General features: G+C 39.3%; 1 protein-coding gene across 14 annotated transcripts in view; it reads left to right on the top strand.

Annotated features, from left to right (window-relative positions):
- PARD3 (par-3 family cell polarity regulator) overlaps positions 1-23,325 on the top strand; it is a 464,314-nt gene that overhangs the window by 186,414 nt on the left and 254,575 nt on the right. For 9 of the 14 annotated variants that reach the window (XM_064444949.1, XM_064444944.1, XM_064444941.1 and 6 more), the window contains exons 4-5: positions 610-788; positions 18,701-18,832. In XM_064444949.1, coding sequence (XP_064301019.1) covers positions 610-788; positions 18,701-18,832 — 311 coding nt within the window. The remainder of the gene's footprint in view (positions 1-609; positions 789-18,700; positions 18,833-23,325) is intronic. The other 5 variants (XM_064444947.1, XM_064444952.1, XM_064444946.1 and 2 more) reach the window with 1 other exon arrangement.

Here is a 23,325-nt window from a genome sequence, read left to right as displayed (position 1 = left end):
AAAGGAAGAATGCAGAATGGAGAATAGTCACTTCCATAAGTTTCGAGAAAGAACTGGAGAGAATATTTTAGAAAGCGAGGAGGCTGCCTTTTGCTGCAAAGAAGCTCTTGTGCAGCTTCTTGCAAGCATGGGGTGCCGGCAGCGCCCATGCCACAGCCATGGCAGAGGGGTGGGGGACGCGTTGTCCTAGCCCACCCCTTCATTGTCACTAGGCTATTGAATGTTGGCCTTTGTCTAATTGCTCTTTAAAATACCTGGAAGTCACCGTAGCCTCTTAGTTTTTCAAACATATACTTTTTTTTTTAATTTTACACAACCACCGATGAACAGTAGCAATGCTGTGTTTGTAACTGTAAAGCCAACAAGCTGTGCTAGGTTCAAAGAGCTTGGTTTGGCCTCATCTGGCTCCTCATGTGGCCAGCGGCACGGCTGTGATTTTGAGAAAGCAGACCTTGTCCTTGAGGAACTATGCTGAGGTCAAAAACTCCTTACTCTGTGAAACCACATTTGTGAAAACCACCCATCCAGAGCTTGAAAAAATATTTTTTTTAATGTGAAAAACATTTTAAATCTAGTCAGTGTTTGTTTACTGTCTGTTTTATTCTTCAGATATGCCTCTTCATGTCCGACGTAGTAGTGACCCTGCACTGATTGGCCTCTCAACCTCTGTAAGTGACACAAATTTTTCTTCAGAAGAGCCTTCACGGAAAAACCCTACAAGGTGGTCCACGACAGCAGGCTTTCTCAAGCAGAACACCCCTGGTGTACCCAGTGCTCATGAAAGAAAGGTATATTTCTTTCCCCATCTTTATCCAATTGATGACAAAAGTGCATGAGTCTTGAATTGTTGTTCTGTCACTTCCTCCTAGTTTAAACTTGTGTTCTCTTTATCCACCAAACATCAGCAGCAGCAGAGGAGTGTCTGAGTCGCACACGTGTCGCCCTCAGGAGACTCTCAGTGATGCCCACAGCAGGGGTTCGAAAAACTTGATTTTGCCATTAACTGTAGTTGAAGCTCTGATTACTCATTACTTTGTAAAGCAGGACCTAAATGCTGTCACGTGTTTTCTTTGAATGCAAATAGGTCATGTCTATAATGATTTTTACTGATCTCCATAGAAGTCCTAATGTCAATGAATAATCTGCATGCCCACAGCTGGGCTGGTCTGTCTCTCTGACATAGCACTGCTAGTTTTCACTTTCTGAGGCACCAGTCCAGTAATGCAAAACACAAATTGCAAATGCTGTCTCTCCTTGATAACATTCTTAAAACTAAAACAGTGAAACACAGAGTGAGTATTTTTTCAAAATGATTTCAGTATCTCTACATTAATTGTGTTATTAGCTGTAAGAGTCAGCGGGAAGCGCTCTTCTCAGTGCATTACTGAAAATAAAATTGGAAGAAATACTTCCTGTTGTACAGCCCTCAACATTGCCCGTAATTGTGATGGTAACTGGCAAACAAACTCAGAAGGAAAGGCACTTGCGCATTTTCCAATAGAAATGAGTAATTTTTAAAGAAAGTTGCACGTTTGGTTACCGTTCTGACTGCAGAGCACAAAATTCTGTTGGAAAATATGCAGCTTATTATAGCTATTCTTTTTCTCTAATTAGTTTTGTGTAGTATAAACACAAACTAAGAGTCTGCAGCCAGGACTCCCCACCCCAAATAAAAAAGTCTTTACATGCTGCTAATGAACTCAGCTATCTTGGGTGGGCTTTTGTTAATTTCAAAAACATCTATAAAAGCAGTGCTCATAGGCCTTGAGATCCACATTCTTACAGAGGTGTCAGGTTAACATGGTATCGTTAGGTCTCTGCTTCATTGGGATTTCAGGTAGGTAATGGTATAGTTTCTGTCACTTGTACTGGTGTGGCACAGAAGTGCATGATATTTTGAAAAATACCTTTTTTATTATTCTGATTTGGAAAAGAAAAATGATAATCTAATCCATTTGAACTGTTAACGTTTTCAGTTAGTTTTTCTGAAACCATAATGAGACTGCACTTCATTACTCCACAAACATAGATGCGGAGGGCCATACATAGAATAATCAGATTTCTTTGAGTGTCTGAAGTTAGCAGAAATTGGAGAGAATGGAACAACAGCCAACCTTTCACGTTAGTCCTCTTGCATCATTAGTTGTTCAGCATGTACTTACTCTTGATTTTTGTGAATATATTTTATGTCTAGTGGAGCACAGTGACCAAACTGGAAAGGAATGCATGTGATCTCATGTAGTGATGGGAAGCAAGGCACAAGAGAACATTAAATCAAGAAGACTGGAAAGAAGTAACGTAGGTTAGTTAGTACAATAGATGCTGATAATTTCTTTTACCTTTTTTGCACACTCTATACATCAATCCTTTGAGTAGAGCAGAGTACTGAGTGCACTATTTTTAATAGGTAAAATGCAGTAAACAACTGGACTTGAATAATAATTCCTTGTTCAACATACATTATGAAGTAATCCTGGGTTCATTTGTGCTAGACTGTTTGTTTTTTTTGTGTGTGTTTTCAGCATCTTGGTTTCCTTATGCAAGTCAAGATTTTGCAGTGAATCCTATTTCTCTTAGGATGAATATTAAGAATTCTCCTTTCGCAGTATTAGCAACAATTAATTTGTAGTATTATTCTAAAAGGTGCATTTTTGAAGTCTCTGTCACCAGTCACTTACCAAAGTACTAAACTGCATTTTTACAAATTTATTTTAGTTATTTGAACTATAACAAGTCCTCACTACTTCTCTTATGTTAGGTTGTTTTCTTCAGCTGCTCAGATAACAAAAAGAGATGGCTGTGCTTTGTTCCAGACTGTTTCGTTGATTATAGATGACACAGACATTTCAAGGAAAGCAATGAGAACAATCTTAATTTTCTGCTCAGTGCATTGGGCTTGAGCACCCATATATCTTTTGTGGGCGGTTGGCAATACGTAATGTTTTCACTGCAGTTCTCTCTCTTGACAGCACAAGAACATATGTTCTTGGGCTGAGATTTGCAGCACAGTTGTAGATTAGCAACTTTGCCCCAGCAGTATCTTGCAGAAACAAGAAAAGGGTTTCTGGGAGAGTTGCCAAAAGCTTCATCTACCTACTGACTCTAAGAAGTGACATTACTTTCAGCCCGTCACCTCTAAAGAGAAATAATTGATAGGTAGAAACCCTGTCCAATTTTTGGAGGAATTAGCAGAGGGAAACTGCATGTATCTGGCAGAAGGGATTAATTTCTCAGGGGAAGCAAGAGAAGACTCCTTATTGGTTTTGTGTCATTTTGGGTAAGAAGAATTTGGAACGGCAGGAAAATGGGCAGATGCCCAAGACGAGATGAAATGAAGGGGTGGGAGTGCTGCCATGCACTGAGGGCTGTGAGGAGCCAGGACATATGCCAGTAGTTCTGGGCAAACAGAAAGGGAAAAGGGCACTGGGGAAGAGGAGAAAATGTGGGATGTTTGAAGGATCCTGTTGAAGAAATTGTAGTGCTACCTGTAGTTTTTAGGGTAGATGGAACAGGACCTGAGGCTCTCCTGTGCCCTTAAGAAGAGAATGACCAGAGAGGGGACAGAGTTTTGTTTGGAGGAGCCTGAGTAGGTCCTACGAAGATCTTGAATGTGTGTTGAACTTGAGACACATTTCTACTACAGTAAGTAGGATGTTTTGGTATGAAACACTTGCACTAAGTTAGACATTCTCTCTCATCTGTTTTTTCATATCATCTCATTGTAAAGAAGCATATTTATCGTCAGGATATCACAATACACTCTGTCTCCTTAGAACTGGAACCTCAATCATTTCTGGTTTCTGTGTTGTTCACCTGTAAGAGCATCTTGAAACCAGATGTTCTGTGTCCCAAAGTACTAATTTATTTGAAGAATTATCATTATTATTTTTATTTACAAGTTATTGTAGTGTTGGTAACTGTACTCGGCTAGGTAATTCCTGACCTCTTCCTTCTGTATCGTTCCCATGGGTGGTCTCAACCAAATGATTAGATCTCCTCAGCTGTGCAAGTATTCACAAAATTGGCTCATGATTATCAGCAGCTTTAGTAGGTAAATTCAATTCTTGTTTTTTTTTTTTTTTTTTAACTGAATATTAAAATCCCTTTCAGATACTTTTTTGTGTGTGAGAGACATATCTGTATTACCTAGTGACTCACAGCTTGACTTAATCCTGTCTCTTGCTTCCTTGAGCCATTCTAATGAAACAAGAAGAAATCTCTTAGTAAAAACATCTTCTCAAAGGCCTGCAGTAATACCTGATTTGCAAGCTGTAAGTTTGTTTGAATTGTGTTGAGCTGTACAGCTGAACAGATTGTGTGCAGCTGAAGCAAATCGTATGCTTTTTTCCCACTGCAGTAAAATGGTTTTTGATGTTGTTGTTTTCTGAAAAACTGTTAATTTCAATCACATTCCTAATATTCAATACCAAAGCCTATTGGCTTAACTAGCTGCCCCTAATAGGTGTGAACTGCGTAAATGAAAGTCAGGTTTCTTTTCCCTTAGATGTTTGTGTTACTGTATTGGGAGAACAAAATGCAGCAACCAGATACGTTGCGTCTTTTAGTGACTGTGAATTAATTATCCCATATATTTTCAGTGTGGTTTTTTTTTTTTAAATTTGCAGTACAATTTGTGATGAGGAATTGCATATCATTACAAATTAGTTATCTGCTTTGATCCTGCTTCTCTGAAAGATGCAAGGCTTATCTAGTAACTTGCCTTCCTTAATGCAGGGATATACGATGGCTAACTGGCTTTTGAAAAACTTCCCACTGTGACTTTCCTGAATTTGATTCATATATTGTTGCATCAGATAGAACAGCGTTGGTACAGCAGAAAGAAGTGGAAATGTACACTAAGAAGGAGAGCTCGAGAGAGAAAAATGATTGTGTATGGGCTTCTGTGCCTCGCTCCTGGGTTCACCCACCTGGAGCAATGCAAATGGCATGCAGTGTGCTCTGCAGGGTGGATCACCAACAGCAAATACGTAGCTGAGTGTACCTGGCACATCATTTTTTAGTGATGGGTTTTTTTCCCCCCCTCTTTTTACCTTTGCCATTTAGTCAGCAGCCAGGTTTTCGTGTGTGTTTGTTTTTGAATGCATTTGCCCATATGTGTATTCTGATGTTGAAAATAGCCATGCCTTGTAGGAATAATTATTTTCAGGATGTGCTTTCTTCCTACTTGGAAACCTAGTCTTTTTGGGCTCTGTAAACTGCAGAGGAAGAATTTGAAACCACATGGAGTGATCGAAGTCTTATCTAGTGTCAAATCCTTTATCTGTAAAGCATTGTGTTTCCCACCATCTCTTCTTGCAGGTGTTTTTACTGTTCCTATGGGTTGAGACTGATGAGTACAAATTTTCAGATTGTTGGATTGTAGCTTTATTTTATTTATGTGAAAGATGCAATGCTTTCTAATCCTCTTTTTAAACAGAATAAAAAAGTATTTCTCTAATGAAGTATGTCTAGATAGAAGAAAAGCATGTGTGCATTATATGAGAAGCTTCAACAATAATGGTGTGTCAGTGTCAAAATCAGATTTAAAGTGAAAATTAGTTTCATTTAGCTTTGAGTCTTTTAAAACACAATTTAGTGAAGTTTGCTTTATCACTGTCACCAAAGACACCATGTTTCAATAGGTTTTAACTATAATTCAGAGGATTGAAGAGCCTTATATTAGAACTGTGTGTGTTAGTGTAATTTTATAGCCAGGGAGCCTGAATTGCAGAGTGTAAATTGATGTGATTGACTAGGGAAGACTGTGGACTAAAAGGCTGGGCATCATTGTGGGAACAAGAGACCAAAGTGGTGTTGATGCTTCTTGGGAACCTTCATCTTTGGTTTATACTCCTGCAGAAGGGAGGTAGCATGTACCGATGAACGATATTGGTATAGAGCTGTAATACAACAGAATCAGCTAAGGGGAAATAGAATAACTGCAAAGAGCCTGCATAATGAATGCAGCTTTCTGCTTTCAAAATAAAAGCACAGTGTATTAAACAGAAGTTCTGAAGGATTCAGTAGCCATGAGTTATTTCTTCATCCATGTTTATTTGAGCAGAGCTTTTCTCTTTTCAGTGAGACAGTCTCAGTTTTTGTCATTTCAGATGTGATTTCATGTAGATTGAGAGGAAGGGAGAATGTGAGAGAGTTACCCACAGGTGATGAAATAGAGTGTTTTAATGCAGAAAATGTTGTTATAGGAGAGAGATTAATGGAAGTTCAAAAAACAACAGTTACATGCATCAGTTTTCTTTCTCTGTGGTAGAAACTCATTGCTGGCAGCTTGTCACGTGATGATGAAATAGTTTAGAGGAATCGTACCCAAACAGAGTACAATATAAAATAAATATAGATTGTGTTTTTTCCTGTCCTGGATAGTGTGTAAAATTCATGACTTTCACAGAATCACAGAACAGCTGAGGTTGGAAGGTACCTTTGGAGATTGTCTAGTCCAACCTTTCTGGTCAAAACAGGGTCAACTAGATCAGGTTGCTCAGGTCTGTCCAGTCAGGTTTTGAATACATGCATCCCCAAGGATGGAGGCTGCACCACCCCTCTAGCAATCTCTTCCAGTGTTTGATCACCCTTACAGTAAGAAAGTTGTTTCTTATGTTTTGATAGAATTATGTGTATTGCTTTGTGTCCATTGCCTCTTGTGCTTTCACTGCATACCATGGAGAAGAGTCTGACTTTTTTAACAGATCTTTTACGCAATAAAATTTAAAATTTCTGTGGAAGAATGCAACGTTCCTGACTTTCAAAAACTGAAAACAAATACAGTATTTTGCAGCAGCAGCAGCAGGTTGGGAATGAGAAACATAGAATGAAAAATCCTGCCTGGTGCACAGAGAAGTAACAGCCAACCATGTACCACTTGACGCTGTGCTGTTCTTTTTTCTGAGTACTGTGTACATGGACAGGATTCAACTGTTTGCATCCAAAAGTCAGTCGTGACCAGATGCATTAAGAAACGGGGAAAAAGCCAACGACAAAACCAACAAATCCAAAGTGAAGGTGTGATTTTTTTTTTTTTCCCCCCATCTCTTTTGTTGTTTTACCTCTTTTTGCTCTGAGTCGTCCAATTGTTGAAACCCATCTATCAATCCTCTCTGTCCCCAAGAAGAGACACATTATTAGTGCAAGATACTAGAGAGATCTGAGAGCTGTTGAGTTTTTTTTCCCACTTCTGCTCTGAGGCTGAGCAAGTCTGTTGATCACTCTCAATCTTTGCTCTTCATCAGTAGCATAAGAAGAATATGTCTTTTTCTTGTAGTGCTGTGCTATCCCATCCATCTTTCTGTGTGATGGGTGAGCAATGTCTGGTCCACAGGTGAGGGGACACGGTGCTGCATCACAAGCTGGGAGTGCTAAGGAGGATCTGGATGAGTGAGTCTCTTACTGGTGATGGAGTGATGGAAAGTACACAGGTTATTTTTCTTTTCATTTCAGTAAATGTGGTGTAGAGCACCTCTCTCTGGGAGGTGTGAAAGCTACACTGAAAGCAGAAAGCTGTCAAGTACATGGTATGGGATAATTGACGTAATGAATGGCTGACTTTTCTTCTGCCGTTCATCTAAGTGAACGTGTACTTTGCAAATTCCCATGTTTAAATACTCATCTCTGTTTCTTTTACACTTTGTTCTTGCAGCTCTCCCTGGGTTTGAGGGTGAAAAACCCAGTAACTTGATAAAAGATTGAAAAAGTTTAAAAAAAGAAAAAAAAAAAAAGTTGGATGTTCAGGTTTAGTGATTTTTTTTTTTGAGATATGTTTTCATTGGCAATACTTGGATCTGGTTTTCGACCTACTTTTGATCTGGGTTTTGACCTGCTTTTGTCTATTTAGTTGTAACCCACAACAGTGTATTTACCCTGCATTTACAGTATACACTTGTGGTTCAAGAGTTTCTGCAGATTCATGTATTTGTCTTGTTTTCATATTATCAAGGTTGTGTATTGGTGCAAAGCAGGTTTGGATTTTGGCTGAATGTGTAGCTAGCAAGGTTTAAAGTACAACACAAGTTGCAGGCTGTGCTTCCCTACAGTGTTCTGACATGAGTCTGCATGGTTTAAACAGTGATTATTTCAGCGTTTTTTTCTCTATTTGTTGTATTTTTAAATGAACTTAGGTCATCTCGCAATGAATCCTAATTACACAAGAAGACAAGAAGGCAAAGTAGTGTCAGACTAAAATCCAACCCGATGTGGAACTAATCTGTACAAAGGAGTAGTATGCCTGGGGAAGAGATGGTAAGCTTTAATTAGTGGGGAAATTCACCTCCAGTCAGCACAGGATTTCAAACCAGGAATGCCTGGTCACCTTCTGGGCTTTTTTGTTATGACTAAATTTGGGGCTGAAACAGATGTCACTTAGCCTGGTTTTGTTTCACAGCCTGACAGAAAGGGGATGATCATCCTGTGCTAGCCCCCAGTTTTATTGCCTCTTTAAAAACGAGCTCTTCACCTTCTGTATACAGACGTCTAACTTAAGAGCATTGCCTGCTGAGCATATGAAGTAATAGAAATCTGGACAAAAGCTAAAACCATAAGATGGAGAATGATGGGAAGCTGTTCAATGTTGGAAAGGCCTGTGAGACTGCAAGGAGCCGAAGGTGACAGTGCTGCTGTGAACTCAGATAAAAGAGAAACACACTGCTGCAAGCCACCTGTCTGGACCCTATTTGGGCCTTTCCCTGCGAACTGCAGGAAGGATTCTGGCCAAGGTCTGAAATGAACTTGCAAATTGGATGAGGTGATGGATGCTTGACTGGGAACCCGGCGGAGTCCCCTGTCTGTTTTGTTAAATACGGAGGAGGCTGGTGGTGTGGGTAGGGGCTGGCAGAGGGGAGGAGTGGCTGGCTGGCCGCGTGCGAAGGAACAGCCGCTTGCAACATGGTTGGGGCTTTGCCTTCGTGTTTATGACCCTAAATCACTGCTCTTCCACACATTTATCAGTGTAATGAAGAAAGGAAAAAAACGGTTTAGTTAGTCTGAGAAGACAGTACAGTTACCTCAACCCTGCACCTTCTTTTTTTGTTTCAAGATTGCATATGTGTGTTTCTAAATGTACAAACAGTCAGCTGCACCTTTCAAATTTTTGTTTTAGTGGTATGGCCACCTGAAAGCATCTACTGAACACTTAAAAGGATAGTCTTGCTGGTTTATAAGATACTCTTCATTTTGAGATCAAAACAGAAGATCCTTGTGAAGTTTTCTGTACCCTATTGTTTCCTGTTTCCCTTAGCTCCCCAAATATATCTAATATTAATATTCCGTTTGTTAAATGCTGTCTTCAGAGGATGCTTTTAAAGTGAATTCATTATCAGCTTTTTCCCCCTCCTGCAATGTAATTTCTTGACTCTCCCAAGGAATCAAATGAAGGGATGAAGATACTAAAAATAAGCACACAACTTTACAAACGCTATTTCATTGAAATCCAAATTGACAGAAAGCATTGTATAAATTTGGGTACTAAAATATCCGGTGAAAATGGCATGATTGTGCATAACTACTTCATTTAATAGCCATATGGATAGCCGTATAGATTCATATATAGCCAAATATCACAGAATCACAGAATGGCAGGGGTTGGAAGGGACCTCTGGAGATCATTGTGTCCAACCCCCCTGCTTGAGCAGGGACACCCAGAGCAGGGGGCACAGGAATGCGTCCAGATGGGGTTTGAATGTCTCCAGGGGAGGAGATTCCACAACCTCTATATACATAGAAACTCTATAGAGGCCCTTGAAGTGGCACAGCAAAAGTGGAAAAAGTCACTTCAGTGAAAAATAGTAGAAGGGGAAACTGGTTTCTAAGTATAATGTGTACAGGAATCAGAACTGTAGCTTCATGACATTTTAAGATAACTGGTTCATTTATTTTTCTTTAAAATGAAACTATGGAAAGCCATGCTTTTTTAGTTAAGAAGCTTACAGAAATAAAATTCAGCTTCTGAATTATAATTACAGACTATCAACTGCCATATGTTATTTGGGTTGTTTTGCATTATCTTTTATGAAGTCTTATTGTGAAATTAATAAGTAAACAGTGAATGGAAGCAGCAGCTTCCTTCCTGCCCCTCAGTCTGTGAAATAACAATATACACTGACTGGTAATTTCTGGCTTTGCATGTATACGTGCAGAGATCATGACATTTTTGATTCTTCCGTTGTAAACAAGAGAGATCAACAGAATGTTTTGGATAGGCAGTTTCATGTTTTTTAGTTTATTCTTAATTTAGCCCCTATTCTTTGACACTAAATATTTGCATGTAACACCACAGTCACAGAAAGTTGTCTGTTCATCATGGCCCCTAGTTACTGCTTTTTTTTTTTAATGTCAGGCCTTGCTTGTCAATCAAAGGATAACATGGAATATATGATATGGAATTGGACAACTCTGGAAATTCCTGAATGTAAGGTGAACTTAATTCCTGAACTGAAGCAGAACATTGGCTTTTCAATTGTCTTTCTCCTTGTAGGCATCTAATGAGCTATTGTCAATGCATAATACATTAATTCCCTTCCTGGCACTGTAGGCAGGGTAATTTCTGAATAGAATAGACTATTTCAGTTGGAAGGAACTTAGAGTGATCATCTAGTCCAACTACCTGACCAATTCAGGACTGACGAAAAGTTAAAGCATGTTGTTAAGGGCATTGTCCAAATGCCTCTTAAACACTGGCAGGCTTGGGACATAGACCACTTCTCTAGAAAGCCTGTTCCAGTGTTTGACAACCTTCTTGGTAAAGAAATGCTTTCTAATGTCCGGTCTAAACCTCCCTTGGTGCAGCTTTGAACCATTCCCATGTGTCCTGTCACTGGACACCAGGGAGAAGAGCTCAGCACTTCCTTCTCCACTTCACCTCCTCGGGAAGCTGTAGAGAGCAATGAGGTTGCCCCTCAGCCTCCTTTTCTGCAAACTAGATAAGCCCAAAGTCCTTAGCCACTCACAGGACATTCCTTCCAGCCCTTTCACTGTGTTTTGCCTTCTCTGGACTTACTCAGGGACCTTATCCTCCTTAAACTGTGGGGCCCAGAACTGCACACAGTATTCAAGGTGAGGCTGCACCAGTCCAGAATACAGTGGGATAATCACCTCTTTTGGCCAGCTGGTTATACTGTGTTTGATGCACCCCAGGATGCAGTTTGCCTTCTTGACTGCCAGGGCACACTGCTGACTCGTATTGAGCCTGCTGTCAACCAGCACCCCCAGATCCCTTTCTGCAGGACTGCTTTCCAGCCGCTCCTCTCCCAATTTATACTTGTGCATGGTGTTACTCCATCCTAGGTGTGGAATCTGGCATTTCAACTTGTTAAATTTCATTTTATTAATCATAGCCCAATGCTTCAGCCTGTCTAGATCCCTCAGTCCCTCAAGAGAGTCAACAGCACCTCCCAGTTTGGTATCATCAAACTTACTAACGATGCATTCAACTCCTGCATCCAGAATGTTGATTAATTTATTGAACAGAACTGGCCCTAGAATTGAACCCTGAGGAACAGAGCTGGTGACTGGTAGCCAGCCAGATGTAGACCCATTCACTACAACCCTTTGAGCTCTGTCCTTCAGCCAGTTCTTCACCCAGCACACTGTGAACCCACTCATCCCACTGTTGGACAACTTTCCAGAAGGATGCTGTGAGGGACAGTGTCAAAAGCCTTAGTAAAATCCAGAAAAACTGTGTCTACCACCTTCCCTTTACCCACTAGGCAGGTAACCCTCTCACAGAAGGATTTCAAATTAAACAGGAACTTCCATTTTGTTAACCCATGTTGACTCTGCTTGATGACTCCATTGTTCTTTAAATGTCTTTCAGTAGTACCCAGTATAATCTTCTCCATAATTTTTCCAGGAGCTGAGGTTAGACTAACAGCTCTGTAGTTCCCTGGGTCTTCCCTTGTGCCCTTTTTGTAGATTGGAATAATGTTGGCTGGCTTCCAGTCAGCAGGGAGCTCCCCAGACTCCCAAGACCTGATGATAGAGAGGGGTCCTGACATAACATCCGCTAGCTCCTTCAGAACTCTGGGATGAATCCCATCAGGCCCCATGGACTTGTGAACATTCAACTGATACAGCTCTGGTCCCTTATCATTTCAGTGTCCACAAATGGAAAGGTCACTGTTCCCAGACTTGTGGTCCTTTGGCTCAGCAGACTGGGCAGCCTAAGGTGTACCAGTATTATTAAAGACCGAGGCAAAAAAATGCATTGACTGCCTCCACTTTTTCTTCATCAATATTAGTCAGATGACCACCTTCAACGAGTATTGGTCCAATGTTTTCTTTAGACCCCCTCTTGCTACTAACATACTTAAAACCCCCTTCTTATCTGAAACGACACTGGGCAGTTTCAACTCTAATTGAGCTTTGGCCTTTTGCATCTTCTCCCTGCATAAGCAAAACACAGCTCTGTACTCTTACTACAAAGCCTCACCTTGCTTCCAGAGATCAAATGGTTTCTTTTTCCTCCTGAGCTCCATGAGGAGATCCTTGTTCAGCCACACTGCTCTTTTGCCCCGCTTGCTTGGCTTACAACATGGTAGAATTGCCTGCTCCTGTGTTTCTAAAAGGTGATTCTTAAAGACTGACCAGCACTCGTGGACTCCTGACCCCTCAAAAGCAGATTCCCAGGGTACTCTGCTAAATAGCTCCCTGAATAGCTTCAAGTTTGCTCTCCTGAAGTCCAGACTAGCAACTCTGCTGTCCTTTTTTTCTAATTACACTGAAAATTTTAAACTCAACCATTTCATAATCATTGTGGCCAAGACAGCCACCTACCATTGCACCCCCCACAAGTCCTTCTCTATTCACAAATAGCAAGTCTAAGAGGGCATCTCTCCTAGTTGACTCACTGAGTACCTGTGACAAGAAGTCATTGCCTACAAACTTCAGGAATTTCCAAGACCTGCTTGTCACAGCAGTATGATATTCCCAGATGATGTCTGGAGAGTTGAAATCTCCCATAAGGACAAGGGCTATGAATCCAGAAATTTCTCCTAATTGCCTATAGAATAACTCATTGGTGCTTACATACTGGCTGGGCAATTGGTAGTAATCACCCGCTACAACATCTTCTTTGGTTTACAACCCTCTAGTCCTCACCCAGAGGCTCTCAACCACATCATCATTAACTGTAAGGGCTGTACAATCAAACCTCTCCCTTACGTATAGTGCTACACAAGTCTTTCTAAAGAGATCAAAATGTCTACAGAGTGGTCATTCTTCTCATCTATTTTCATCATAAATAAGGCATGCATGTTTTTTATTAGACTATTATATTTGCATCTTCTGCATCCTAAGCCAGTTCATAACAGTTGCTGGAAATGACCCAACTTCCAGGTCTGAGCTCAGAGGAGGCACAAAGCTGAGATAATTCTTTAATATGGAAGTCCTCTTTAACTTTTCATCCTTGGAGAATGGCTTAAGGTCAAAGACTCCTGTTACTGGGTGACTGGAACCAGCTCCTTCTTATATGCATTAGATGGCTGGGCTATATCTGGATTACCATAGGTCCTGGTGCCAGGTTCTTTAATACATCTCAAAAAAAGCAAGCTTTGAAACTAAACTGTAGAATGATAAAATAAACTGAATCTACTGAGAGGAAAAGGAAGATCACCTAAGCAGTACTGTCAGAATTTTAAGACATATGGAAGTTTATGAAGAGCTGCTTACTCAGGGACTGGTAGTATTAGTTTTGGGGTAAACTGTTGAAATTTGGTACAATTTGCTGTTAAAACGCTTTTGATGAGTAGAGAGATCAGTTCCCAATCTGACCTCTATGTAAAAAAGGGGTTTTTTAAAAGCAAATTTCTGTTAATTCAATACATCTATTGGGTTAATTCATTTCCCATAGGTAATGTATTTTCCCTGTAAAGTAGGGATTATTTGTGCAGTCTTTTTTTTTGGGGGGGGAAAAGGGGGTCCAGCTGGTCTCATCCCTCACTTATTTGTTTAAGGTCCAGTTAAAACAACCACAGACAAAACATACCAAACAAAAACAAAAAAAAAAACCAAAAAAGGAATCTGTTTACTAGACCTTTGGACAGCATGGAAAATGGGTATATGTGTATATTATTGTGTTCATAAATGGATATTTGCATCATACAGAAGTATTTGCATTCATTGTATGGATGTTTTGTTAATTAATTATATTAAATAACAGCTTTTAGAATCCTGTCTTGGTGTGACACCAAACTGTCCAGGGTCTAACATAGAGCACAAAGAGAAAAGAAGAGCAGCTTTTATAGTGATTCAACAACAATAAATACACCTGTAGACATGAATTTGCCCGAAGTCTGTCAAATGAAATTATAACCTCAAAAGATTAAACGAAGTCTCATGTCTCACCAACATGGACAAATCTTATCTCTGTCTGAGGCCATCACAAGGAATCAAACCCAAACAAGCGAGAAGCCTTTCCCAAAATGCATGGTATACAATAAAAAAAAGAAAGGTTAAAAAAACCCCAAAGTTGGTGCCCAAAATGGTCTCTCTTAGTGAAGATCCTGAACGAGAGGCGGGCAATTTGCTGCAGAAAGAATTAAAGTGAAAACTCGTTTTACATTTTTGGATGTCCTTCCAGAGAATTGCGTTGAAAAGGTCTTAAATCTATTTTACTCCTGTTCTATTGCTATCTAGAATTAAAAACAAAAACAAAACCCCCAAAATAAACAACCCCCCCCAACAACCCCCAAAAACCAAACCCCAAATTTGCCACACTTTATATTAGCCATACAGGAGGTCAGAACAAAGGGAAAACCTCAACTCCTTCACTACTGGAGAGTGGCCTAGTGGCAAATGAGATAACAGATGTGGAACTGTCACCGTACCATGTGGAGGATGTTCTGGTTGGGTTAGTGATGCTGGGAGTCTGTAGGGGTACAACTGTGAGTAAAAATTGAGAACGAGTTTATGCACTGACAGCTAGTAATTGAAGTACACAGATCATGCTAATGCATCATTTTATCTACAAGCTGCAGTGTCTTTGATGAGGAGCTTGTTATATATTGCAAATCATCTGAAATTAAAAGTATAGCAAAACTGCTTCATTTTTCCTGTCCCCTTTCACCCAACCCTCCAGCAAAGCCCCACAGGGACACTATGCTGAACTAGATCTTAAGATGTAAGAGTATGTGTCCTCATTAAAAACACTGCAAAATGCTGCTGGTAAGTGTAGGGGTAATATTGTGATTTGGCAGTTTTCGTGTTATATTGATCAATTTCCATTTCAAACATGATAAAGCTGACATAGCCTGTGGTCCCCAAAGATGTTTGGGAAAGAAACTTTTTTTTTTTTTAATTAGAGCATTTAATTGTAACTGATGATGCATGTCAGCCCTGGTCCCAGGAGGCCTTACAGCTGCAGCTCTAGAAGAAATGAGAATTCCCTGTGTGACCCTGGTAGCTTCTATACCATGAAATATTTTCCTTTGTGGTGTTGAAGCTAAAAGCGACACACACCTTTTCCAGTCGGATGTTGGGAGCACATGTGCTAACGCTAAATCATGCTGAGTAGAAGTAAAGCTTTCTGGGTTAACATTTGCATATTTAAAACAAACCCTAATATACATGTATATATTTTAAATAGCAACCAGCGTTGCAGCTGGTTCAGTAAATCCTGATGTCTAAGCTGCAGCAATGTGTTTTTCACCTCCACCTCTATAAAACACGCTCTCTTTGAATTAGGCCTGGCAGTAGCAGTAATGGAGACCCCTGCATAGGTGGGGTTCCAGGTAGCCAGCAGCATCTTATGGTTTTGATGTGTAGCTGTCTGTGAGAAGGACCTCATCCAGCAGTGTTAAAAGTGCTGGTCTCTGTGCTCCTGGTCTAGCTTAGTGCTTGCCCCAGTGCTGTCACCTGTGCGGTACAGGGATAGCTGTTTGCCAAAAAGCAACAACAAAGAAAGGAATGAAGGACTTGGTTATGGCTGGTTGGTTTTTATGATGTTTCACTGTCTGCCTAACACCAACATGACTCTCTGTGTGATTGCAACACTGGTAAAGTATTTTATTACATTCTGATAACATCTCTCTACCATTCCAACTTTACTTCTGCTGTCAGAGAAATTTCTGAGTGACTTTGATGCCTTCTGTATAAAATGAATTGGTATAGGTCTTAGCAGGAAGAAGGCAATCTTCTACAGAAGAGGGCTACAGCAGAAATATTTCAGTAAATGGGACCAATATACTCTTCTGGTCAGCACAGATAGTGTTAGGAGTAAACTCCTGGCAGAATTCTTGGCATTAGGGGTAGATGCACCAGAAGAGGTCTAATTTAACTCTTTTAACTTAGATAATTTAACTTCTACTGTATGCTGTGGTTTTTAAGACTTTTTACAACATGAAGTTACAATATAACTCTAAGCAATAAGACTGTCCTGCATAATTCAGATCAGAAACTTAGTGTTTGAATGAGTGAAGACCAAGACATACCTTGATGAATGTTTTTTCCTTCTGTCTTGCCCTTGCAAAACACTCCTGTGCATGGGTAATGGATGTTGTGTGGAGAGATATTTTTGTATAGTATAGATAAAAATGTCTTTTTAAAAAGTTTATATTGAAGATTGTAAACATGAATCGATAAAAAATTGAATTATCTATAAAGTACAGAAGTACAGAAAACATCTCATTACATGGGAAATTTCTGTTCATTCAGAGTAGGTGATGGTCTGTCAGATAGCGAGTTATTGTTAGATGACAATAACTCATGTACCAGTTGTATGGGGGTTTTTGTGCATAAAATGATCTTCTGTTTTTTCTTTGTCAGATTTTGATTTTGTTGTTATACCTTTCCACCACTTTGAACAAGAAGTAGTAGTTGTTTTGGCTTATAAGAACTGTGCCAGATCTGTCACCACAAGAGAAGAATTGAATAAGAGAAGCAACAGGAAAAAATCAATTTGTACGCTGTTCCCTGCCTTTTACGGCTCTGCTAAGGGACAGTTGTACAAAGCAGTGACTGACTTCCACTGTCCCTTTCTAAGCAAGAGACTGAGGAAGTTTCTAGTTTGCTCTGTGGTTAACCACACAGGAAGACGGGATTTTTTTATTTGCTGAAAGACACAAAGTTCTTACTCATTTGTGGCAGGGTAAACTAATTTATGAGAGTGATTTGTTTGGCTGGTTGCTTGTGCCAGGCATATTTTTACAAGGTTATCTTGTGCTGGTTGAATTCAAGCTTTAATGTCTTGAAATGGGAGACTTGTTTTTTACTGTAAAGTCTCTAAAAAGAAGTTGTCATCAATTAAGAAAGCTTAATTTTGATATGTCTGGGAAAAGACTGCTCTCCCACAAAGCTTTTGAAAACTACTATGTATCACAGTTATACTGAGACTTGAATTTTCTAGCAAAGCCTGTCATACATTTACAAGAAATAAAGTCATGAAGGATAATTGTAAGGCAATTGATACCACAGTCCATATTTTATGTTAGACTGCTACTGTGCCAGGCCAGAGAAATATCAATACAGTAAATAGAAAAAGGAAATACTCATGCTGATGGAATGAAGTATTGATTTAAGAAAGGGCCAAAAATTTCCTGTGTGCTATACATAAAAAAAAAATAGTTTTTAGCTGCAAGTGTGAGCTGGTGTTTATTTTTTTGAGAGATTTTCAAGATTCCTGAAAGCAGTAGTATTGCAACATGTGTAGGACTACAATCCTATTTTACTTGCTAGTAAATGACTATAAGGAAAATAGATACTCTCTCTAAATTATCTGATTTGGCATGAGGATAGACAAACATTGACTGAAAAAATACTCTGCTCCTGAAGGAAGGATACTTAGAGTATATTTATAATCCTCTTTTGAAAAGCTAAGCAGAATTTCAGTTCCATATATTATTTCAGTTGGAGGGAACTAACCCACGGAAGTTATCAGTAATTCATTGACTTTAGGCTAAGGGTAACTCCCATCGTTAAGGATCTGCCTCTGTGTTTTTATTGGCTTTTAGTCCTCAGACTAGGTAAGGACTAATCATCTTTAGATGCTAAAGAATTTGTACAGCTTGTAGCAAAGATGTGAAGACAAACTAATCAATTAAAAAAGAAAAAAACCCACACCTTTTTAGCAGTCTCAATGGGATAAATGTATCTCCGTCAACACAATCTCCATCTCCTGCTGTTTTACAAATATAATGTTATTTGTATACCTTCAGGCAAGCAAAGCAAAGCATTATAATGTGAAATAATGAATTCAAGTTTTGAACTCTCTATCATATGATTCTGGTCTAAAGGACAGTACTTGGAGCAGTGACACAGCTTTGACTGTAAAATTGATAACATGCAGAGACTTGGTAAAATTATATAGTGGCCTTACCTGTCACTGGATGGGCTGTTGTATGGTGTATTTGCTTTTGGTGAGAATGAAACTAAGGAGCATGATGCTCTTGAACGCCTTCCTGAGTATGTGCTTGGGAAGTCTGTGCACTAGAGGTTTGAGATTGGAAAAAAGAGGTAGTGAAGCACAAGTGGGTGCAGGAGCTACAAACCCACCAAAGGCTTTGCTTGGGCTTCACTGCCGTTAACGAAGGGGAGCTCTTGCCATTGAATGGCCAGTCAATCACATTGTCCTTGGATCCAGCCGGTCCTGCGTTCTCCTTTGTCAGTCTTCCTTTTATATTGGTTTAATAACCAGCTGCATTGTTAATGTGCAAGGACTGGTTGTTTTTTATAAGACACTTTTTTGTTTCTTTTAAACTAGAAAGATGAAAACTACAGAAGCCTACCACGAGATACTAGTAGCTGGTCTAACCAGTTTCAGAGAGACAATGCTCGTTCATCGTTAAGTGCCAGTCATCCCATGGTGGACAAGTGGCTGGAGAGGCAAGAACAGGTAATATATATGTGTGTATATATATTACTTTATCAATCTAATCTTTATGCTACTCTAGGCTATTATGAGGAAGTGTATTCTTATGTGATATTGGCTCTCTAAGCATGGTACAAGTACCAGCGGTATGCTGCCTAAACTTGTGTGGGATTCCTTCAGCTTCAAAAAAAATTGCATTAAGACTTAAATGGACAGCTGCAGATCATTTCATTTTTGAGACATAAACATATTTATATAGTACATGGAATGCTGCTGTTCTTCACAAGTGATACCAGCAAGGTTATTTTAATTAGAGAGTATTATTTTGATAAACATTTTGCCATTGAAAGCTAATAACATTACCACAGAATAGCTAAATCGGGTTCAGTTTTGGCATTGCAATTTTAAATGCTTGTTATTCTTAACATTGTAAAATATATTAATTAGAAATTTGAATACAGTGTCATCATTTTTATTTAGTGTACATTTATACTGCTTTTGATCTTGGGCTTTTTTGAGACACTAAGTAATTCCAGCGCTTCTTATTAATAAGATGGTAGTCATAGAGGTTTAAAGGTCTGAAAATAAAATTACCTAGCAGTCACTTTATGTATTTGTGTGTGTCTGACATTTTCTGAGAAGTGTCTTCAAATGTATAATGAAAATGCATCTCTACTATGGACACTGGAAGCCCATATATAGGATAGTGCATACTTAGGATTATTACCTCATTTTTATTCTTTATACAATGTGACAGGAAAACATTGAGTTTTTGCATTGAACATAAATGTACAAAATTTGTATTTTACAGCAATAGGGCATAAAAGCAGAATTTGCTTTATACAAAGGAGCTTCAAAATGAAATTTGCCATTTGACACAGCGCAAGCTTCTTACACTGTGCCTTGTGAATGGAGGGAAAGGTTGAGAGTCCAACACTGGGCTGGTGTCCTGGGACTGGTCTCCTTCACCCACAAATCCCATACTGATATTTGAAGTCTAGTATTGCCAAACCTTAGGATATTCCAAACATTTGTTAGTCAACCCCATTTTTAGTTAAAAAGGAGCTTAAGTAATATCACGGAGTGTAAAACCCTAAAAGAACCCAAATGTGAGGTATTAACTATTTTTGTATCTTGTAAGTAACTGCAGATTCATGTGAAATTATATGTTTTATGAAAAAAACTCTGTCCCTGGATATTTTCCTCTGCACATTTAATGATAGTGGTAGTTCCATTACTATTTTTTTCTAAAAAGATTTAGAGTTAGTGCAGATGAGTTTAGCTGCTGTCTCTGTAGCTGCCTGTGTTGAAATAGAAAGTTGGTACCCAGATTCTTTGGGCCATGGGTGTCAGTGATGATTCTGCTTATTTGGTGTTTTCAAGACATATTTCTATGCATCATTAGATTTTCACCGTGGCAGTTAATGAAACTGTTGTCTCAGCCAAAGAAGTTGGATTAGGAATCTTAATAGTGATCATCTCATAAAATGTTTGGTACATGAATATTTTAGTATATGATGTTTTATATATTTTAGTCCTAACTTTGGTCTCTCAACAGCTTAACAAATTCAATTTAATCACCAATTAGGTAAATAATTGGGCACTAGTGGTAGTCTAGAAGCTTATTTGTTACCTGAGTTAACTGGTTGAAATCTGAAATTGCAAATATCATGTTTCTTCTGAGCAAGTTTTCTGCTTTTTGTTTTTGTTTGTATGTGGTGGTGGTGGTTTTCTTTTGAGAGAGAGAGGGTTCGTGCTTTAAATGTGTTAATGAATCTGCAAGTACCTGGAAGACCAGGATCCTTTCGCAATTTTTTATCAGCAGGATAGTTAATTAGACCAAAACCTCTTTAACAGGGTATGCACAGGAGAAGAAAACCTGTAGTGAGAGTGGGATGCAGCACAGCTCTGCAGAGAGAGAGAGGCAAGGGCCTGGCAGGGCATCGAGTAGCTGCAGACAGAGATACTCTTCCACTCCGATATCTTTTTCAGTATCCTCTGTGGGTGTTTTGTTTCCCACTCGTTAAGCCTTTCAGTTCTGTGAAGAAGAAACTCAAGCGACGAGGTTGCTGTCTGGTGTAATCAATTAATTTAGCAACTTCCAGACCTGTTCCTGTGTGCTCAACAGAGCTGTGGAGGAGCTGGAGTGGTCTGCACACTGGGCCTGTAGGTGCATAAAGAGTAGCAGACAGCAGGTCTGGAACCGAGGGTAAGGGAGTGACAGTGCCAAGAAACCTCTAGGGCAGAACCCGTTACAGATACCAGGGATAACAATAGTCCTGGTCTAACTTGCCTTTATGGCTGTTTAGAGGAGATAGTAGTAATCATTAGATTAATCTTGCAGACTCCAGAGGCTTGTTGTTGGAGGAAGGCTCTTCTGGCTTGGATTGAGTTGCTTCTCTTGAAGCTTGCCTCATCTCTTCCTTTTGAATAGAAGGAGAAAAAAAAGATGTCCAGGATGATCTTTGTCAGCTTCTAACATACATGAATGTTCACTGGAATTGCACTTTGAGGGGTGAAGATGTGATGGGCCAAAGAAGTGCAGTTATTTTTGTGTGGTCAACGCTTCATCTCCCATGAGCAGAACTATAGAGCCAACTGTGATTGTGCAGCATCACGGCCTGTTCTGCAGTTGAAACTGCAAGAGACCTTGTTTCTAGGAAATCATTATAGGCTGCTCTGGCAGTAACTAAGAAGGGCACAGAACTAGATATGTTCTAGTAATTTTTAAAGAAATAGTTCTGTAAACTTGTCTAGGTTTTAGTGCCTTAAAATAGAGAAATGCATGAAGCCTGTTCAAATTCCTGGAAGTAATTGCTTTTGCTCCTATCTGTTGTCTTTACTAAGACCCTGCTAAATTAGAGTGATACATCAAAGAAATGGAAAAGATTAATTCAGCTTTCTGAGTCCTTTCAGATATTCTGGTTGCATATGCTGGTTAGTTATATCTTCCTAAGGATTGTTCCCAGTTCAGTTCCAGAGCCGTCTGGTTGTCCACAGGGCAAATGGTCCATGTATTTCTCAGGTGGTCTTGGTATTTCTCAAGCCCACAAAGGTAGTTATGTGAAACTGTTTGTACCAAAGAATCATTTCACCACTATAAAGCCAAAAATCCAAATACAGTTTCTGCATACAGTTAGAAAGTTAAGGATTGCATTTTTCACTTTTGCTCAGTTATTTCATTAATTCTTTCCTACATATTGTCAAGTACTAGGAACAAAATTTGTGATCTTTAATTCTGAAATATCTTAAGAAAAACTTGGTTTTTGTTCTTCACCTTGCCCTTCATAGCACGTTTTTTTTTTCCCCTCACAGCAACCAAACTTTGAGGAATAGTTGAAAACTCTTATTTCCTCTGAAATTTATTCATATATATGGTAATGTCACTTTTATTTGAGAAATCTTTTTTCCCCAGTTTACCTCAAGACTTGCTCAGGCCCTGATCAAATCTGGACTCATGCTGTTTCATACCAGGGAGACATGAAAAGGGAACATATGAAAGAGTTAAACTTTTCACCAGTTCCTTCAGTTTAAGAACAGGGAAAGCTTGTCTTGGGGTGGTCATTTTAGTTTCATTAGTCAGATATTGGAACTGGCAGCAGTCAAGACACCTTGAACTGAAATAGTATATTCCTTGCTCTTCTGGAGAGGCCTGTCTTGCAGAAGGATTAAGAGGACCTGGCTGTGCTGTGCACTGGGAAGGAGTGCAAGAGCAGCAGAAGAGGGAAATTCTACAGCTGCCCTGCTTAATTATCAAGCAGTTGATCAGATTTGCAAATGCGATGAGATTGGTTCAATTAAAAGGATACGCAAATATATACATAACTATTGGATATATATCTCGTTTTGTCAGTGCGTGGAAGCAAGGTAGGAGAGGGAGTAAAATTTCATGGTTATTACTGAAGAACAGGTCTGATTGCTAAAATCCCAGTAGCTTTCTAGTATCTAGAGATAAAAGCAACTCAAACGTATTCTGAGATGGGAGGAGAAGTTGGTTACTACTGCTGTCTTCTTGAGCAGAAATGTGCTGTACAGAACACTTCCCCTAAGTTATTCTTGTTCATGACATCTGTCCCTAGTAATCTGGGACAGTTCCTCTGCTTCCTTTTTCAATTAGATCAGATGTGCAAGTAGCATATGGTCTTACATCTCCAGCTGTAGAGTACCTGCCTTCAGCTTGTATTTTCAGCAAAATAAGGGCTGCTTTTAATACGATTGAATAATTCTTTTAAAAATTTGGATGCTATAAATTAGTGCGTTTCAGTACTGTCAGTTGAAAAAAATATCAGAGCTTCAGAGGTAGGCTGGTGAATTTAAACCACTAATTTCCTGTGGATTCTCATACTCCAGCTTACCAATGTTGTCAAATTTTTCATTTAACAACAAAAACCCTGCTTCTGTGCTTCTGTTTAATGCCTTGATGTAAGAATAGAAGGCAGAAATGCAGCTCATTTGCTGTGTTTAGTTCTGAATGTTTCATAGTGGTATGGCTAATGTACATAAATATTTTTATTTTT

Source organism: Phalacrocorax carbo, chromosome 2 (assembly GCF_963921805.1).
Source record: "Phalacrocorax carbo chromosome 2, bPhaCar2.1, whole genome shotgun sequence".
Taxonomy (NCBI): Eukaryota; Metazoa; Chordata; class Aves; order Suliformes; family Phalacrocoracidae; genus Phalacrocorax; species Phalacrocorax carbo.
This window is presented reverse-complemented; position numbering and strand designations above follow the sequence as displayed.